We start from the raw sequence: 4984 nt of genomic DNA, 5'->3' as shown, positions 1-4984 counted from the left end.
GTGATGGCGCATGCCTGTAATCCCAGCTACTCAGGAGGCCGAGGCAGGAGAATCACTTGAACCCAGGAGGCAGAAGTTTCAGTGAGCCAAGATCACGCCATTGTACTCCAGCCTGGGCAACAAGAATGAAACTCTGTCTTAAATAAATAAATAAATAAATGCTCAAAAGCAAGGAAAACTAAAAATCATATTGTTTAGAGATGCATACCAATATGATAATAACTATTTAAAAAGTAAGGGACTGGCTTTGGGAGGCCGAGGCGAGCAGATCACGAGGTTAGAAGATCGAGACCATCCTGGCTAACACGGTGAAACCCCATCTCTACTAAAAATACAAAAAAATTAGCTGGGCGTGGTGGCAGGCACCTGTAGTCCCAGCTACTTAGGAGACTGAGGCAGGAGAATGGCGGTGAACCCGGGAGGCGGAGCTTGCAGTGAGCCGAGATGGCACCACTGCACTCCAGCCTGGGCGACAGAGCGAGACTCCGTCTCAAAAAAGAGAAAAAAAAGTAAGGGACTGGGCTGGGCATGGGAGATCATGCCTGTAAGCTCAGCACTTTGGGAGGCTGAGGCAGGAGGATCACTTGAGCCCAGGAGTTTAAGATGAGCCTGGGCAATATGGCAAATCCCCATCTCTACAAAAAAAAAAAGTAGCCAGGTGTGGTGGTGCATGCCTGTAATCCCAGCACTTTGGGAGGCTGAGGCAGGAGAATCGCTTGAGCCCAGGAGTTCAAGAGCAGCCTCGGCAACATGGCAAAACCCCACTTCTACAAAAAATTTTAAAAATAAGCCATGTGTGGTGGTGTGTGCCTGTAATCTCATCACTTGGGGAAGCTGAAGCAGGAGAATCACTTGAGCCCAGGAGTTGAAGACCAGCCTGAGCAATATAGGGAGACCTCATCTCTACCAAAAATTTAAAAATTGGCCAAGAGTGACAGTACAAATCTGTAGTCCCAGCTACTCAGGAGGCTGAGGCAGGAGGATTGCTTGAGTCCAGGAGTTGGAGGCTGTAATGAGTATGATGGCAGTCTGGAGAGAGAGTGAAACCCTGTCTCTAACAAATAAATAAATAAAAATAAAAATGTAAGGGAATGATAACCATCAAACAAAGGGCAATGGAGACTTCTGAAAGCCAGACAAAAGTGGAATGGGGAGGGGCCCAAGGCAGTCACAGGGTACTCCCTGGTGATGTGCTGGTTCTCAAACTGAATTGGTGGATGGAGTTAGGGGGTCACTTTATTGTTGTACACCCCATATCTTATAACATTTTATTGTTATACATTATAATCCACATCTATGGGTATATGTCAATTCTCATATAATAAAACTGGAAAATGGCCATGCATGGTGGCTCATGCCTGTAATCCTATCACTTTGGCAGGCCGAGGCGGGCGAATCACTTGAGGTCAGGAGTTTGGGACCAACCTGGCCAACATGGTGAAACCCTGTCTCTACTAAAAAAATACAAAAATTAGCCAGGCATGTCTGTAATCCCAGCTACTTGGGAAGCTGAAGTCAGAGAATTGCTAGAACCTGGGCAGTAGAGGTTGCAGTGAGCCAAGATCATGTCATTGCACTCCAGTCTGGGCAACAAAGCAAGACTCCATCTCAAAAAAAAAAAAAAAAAAGAGAAAGAAACTGGAAAAGTAAGAGAGAGGTTCCCAGACCTTAGCCATGCGGAATGCCAGCTTTTACGGACCAGGGAGAGGCGCAGGAGTTGTGCACGAAATGAGATGGAGCTGCCCGAGGTGGGAGAAGAGGAAACTGTGACATCACAGTGGCCAAGGGAGCCTTTCAGGAGGAAGAAGCATCTCCCAGGGTCAGGGCTTCTAAGAGCAGTTGGGGAAGACAAGGACTGGAATTTGGATTTGACCACATGGGTGTATTTTCTGAACTTGGAGGAGCATTCTTGGGGAGTTGGAGTTGGGGGACGCCCCTACGATGTTTGCAACGGCTGAGGACTCCAAACCTGCAGAATCTGTCCTGAAACAGGTCAGACCTGGGCAGTGGGATGGGAAAGGGGGCCTCTCTGTCTAGGGACTTGGGCTCCAGTGTAGTTGGATGTGCTACACTGTGGCTGGCCACAGACCAACACGAGAGATGGACCACAAGAGGCCTGGGGTAGGTAGCCTATCCTCCCTGTACAGCTAAGAATGGAAGGATGAGAGGGGTTCCTTCTGCCTCCTCCTTAGTACAAGCACCTCCACCTCCATCCCCACTCTGTCCTTTCTCCCAGGAGCAGCTGGCCAGAGAGTAACATGACTCTAGCCGGACATGGTCATGACTATTCCAGCCTGCAAGGTCATGACTCTGGCCCAGCTAGGACTCCTAGGGGAAAGGAAGTGCCTGGTCTACCGCCCTTTCCCTGCAAGTCTGAACCCTGTGTGGCCAGAAGGAGGAGGACCCCATAAGGTAGGGGTATTGGGGTACTCAGGTGCCTGGGAAGAGCCAGGCCTGGCCTGTAGGGGTCAAGGTCTTTTCCAAAACGGGGGAAACCCTCTCTGGTTCCGGAAGGTCCTCCCTTCCCTATTCCCTGAACAGCTGGGTGCCAAGAAGGCCCTGTCTTGAGGACAGAGAGACTGCAGTCTGGCCTCCCCAGACCCAGCCACAACTCAGGAACTGGCCTGGCTTCCTCCCGGGCCCAGAAGGCCCCAGCTGGCCACCTCCCTCTGTTTGTCTTGGGAGGCGCAACTGCTAGGCAAACAGGGAAGGGGAATCCCTATTCGGCCTCTCTGTCTGTTCGGCCAGCTGTTACCCAGGCCCGGGCCTCTGGTGCCCACTGAGGCCTGGCTCCTTCCTGGCCCTTTGCGTGGAAGGGACACAGGGCACGAGTGGGTACAGAGAACACCCAGGGCTTTCCGAAAAAATTGCCCAGGCCCCCCACAGATGAGATAGGAGCTATGTGGTTCGGCAAACCTCAGTTCCAGCTACAGGCAAATGGGATTAACTGGGCACTTACTGTGTTGGGGCCCTGGCCTAGCGCCTTGCATGTCAGAGCCCTCCAGATACTGTCTGGCCATCCTACGGGGTCCTATCAGGATCTCAAGTTTCCAAAAGAGGAAACAGGCTTGGGGTCATAAGGGAAGGAAGGTAGCAGAGGTGGTAATCCCACGCAGATCTCTCTGACCCCCAGATCATGATCTTTTTTTTTTTTTTTTCCTGAGACAGGGTCTCGCTCTGTTGCCCAGGTTGGAGTGCAGTGGCACAATTATAGCTCACTGCAGCCTCAAATTCTCGGACTCCCATGCGATCCTAAAGCCTCAGCCTCCCGAGCAGCCAGGGTTATAGGGATGTGCCACCATGCCTAGCTAATTTTTAACTTTTTGTAGAGATAGGGTCTTGCTATGCTGCCCAGACTAGTCTCAAACTCCTGGCTTCAAGTGATCCTTCTACCTCAGTCTCCCAGAGAGCTGGGATTATAGGCATAAGCCACCGTGCCTGGTCCCCAACAATGCTCTTAATCATAGCTCATTTCTCTTAGTGGAGCCACAGGGGAAGGTGGTAAGGGGCTTAGGCAGGAACTCTACCTGTCACCTCTCTTTTCTGTCTCCCAGAGACCACACCGCTGTTCCAGACCCTCCCCATGGATGAGGTCCTGCCCCTGATGCCTTGGGAGACCCTGTTGGCACAGGGGAGTCCCCAGGGCTCGCCTGCCCTCCCAGCTGGGCAGCGGAAGCAGCAGCCACAGGGTGACAGGGCCCAGGGCCTGGCCTCTGAGTCCTGGAAGCTCCTGGAAGTGCCCATCATTCACATAACACCATCCAGTGATGGGGAGTCCCCTCCCTGCACCCCAACCCTCCAACGCCGGCAGCAGCTGAGGACGCCAGACCCACAGAGTCCGTCCCAGGACAGGTCAGACTTGGGCAGTGGGACGGGAAAGAGGGTCTCTCTGTCTAGGGAGGGTTCTCTCTGTCAAGGGTGGGTTCCTTGTGGCTGCAGGTCAGAGCGCAACCTTAGTCCCACAGAGGGCTGACTCAAAGCCACGAAACAGATGCACAAACAAAAGGTAAAAACTGAGGGTGTGCATTGGGACAACCAGCTATAAGTGAGCTCAGCTGAGCCCTGCCTAGTAAGAATGGAGGGGAAGCTGGGCGCAGTGGTTCATGCTTATAATTCCAGCACTTTGGGAGGCCGAAGCTGGTGGATCACCTGAGGTCAGCAGTTCAAGATCAGCCTGTCCAACATGGCGAAACCCTATCTTGACTAAAAATACAAAATTAGCCAGCAATGGTGGTGGGCATCTGTAATTCCAGTTATTCAGGAGGCTGGGGCAGGCGGTTCCCTTGAACCTGGCAGGCAGAGGTTGCAGTGAGCCGAGATTGCGCCACTGCTCCATCCTGGGCGACAGAGCAAGACTCTGTCTCAAAAAACAAACAAACAAACAAACAAAAAACAAGCGGATGGGTGGAGGGGAACCCCACCTAGTGTTTTTAAAACTGTGGGTCAAGACCCATTTAAGGGCCATAAAACTAATATAGTGAATTGCCATCAGCCCTTTCTTTCCTTTTTGAGACAGCATCTCTCTCAGCATCTCATCTTCACCCAGGCTGAAGTGCAGTGGCACGATCTTGGCTCACTGCAACTTCCATCGCTCTCCCCTCCACCCAGTAGCTGGGACCACAGATGTGCACCACCACACCCGTCTATTTTTTTGTATTTTTAGTAGCGACGAGGTCTGACCATGTTGCCCAGGCTGGTCTTGAACTCCTGAGCTCAGGTGATGCACCCTCCTCAGCCTCCCAAAGTGCTGAGATTGTGAGACGCAGCACCCGACCGCAATCAGCACTTCTTTATCCAAATCAGCATAAAATAGAATTGCAAATAACACCATGCATAAGGCCTAGTGAGGGTAAGTGTGGTTTCTTACAACTTCCGTTGCATTATGTGTATTTCTAAGTGCGTGCGGGAAGCCCATGTGAAAGGTATTTCCTGCTATAGATCACAGACAAAAAAAAAAAAAAAAAAAAAAAAAAAAAAAAAAAAA

At 51.3% G+C, this 4984-nt stretch overlaps 1 protein-coding gene across 1 annotated transcript in view; it reads left to right on the top strand.

The window, feature by feature from the left end:
- The first annotated feature begins 2369 nt into the window (after positions 1–2369).
- Positions 2370–4984, top strand: part of GRAMD1A (GRAM domain containing 1A) — a 32932-nt gene continuing 30317 nt past the window's right edge. Inside the window, exons 1-2 of the mRNA XM_011982289.1 lie at positions 2370–2412; positions 3555–3852. Of these exons, the coding sequence (XP_011837679.1) occupies positions 3584–3852 (269 nt within the window). The 5' untranslated portion in view covers positions 2370–2412; positions 3555–3583. The remainder of the gene's footprint in view (positions 2413–3554; positions 3853–4984) is intronic.

The sequence above is a fragment of the Mandrillus leucophaeus genome, unplaced genomic scaffold, assembly GCF_000951045.1.
Source record: "Mandrillus leucophaeus isolate KB7577 unplaced genomic scaffold, Mleu.le_1.0 Scaffold238, whole genome shotgun sequence".
Taxonomy (NCBI): domain Eukaryota; kingdom Metazoa; phylum Chordata; class Mammalia; order Primates; family Cercopithecidae; genus Mandrillus; species Mandrillus leucophaeus.
Note: the sequence above shows the minus strand (reverse complement) of the source record. Positions and strands in the feature narration are given on the sequence as shown.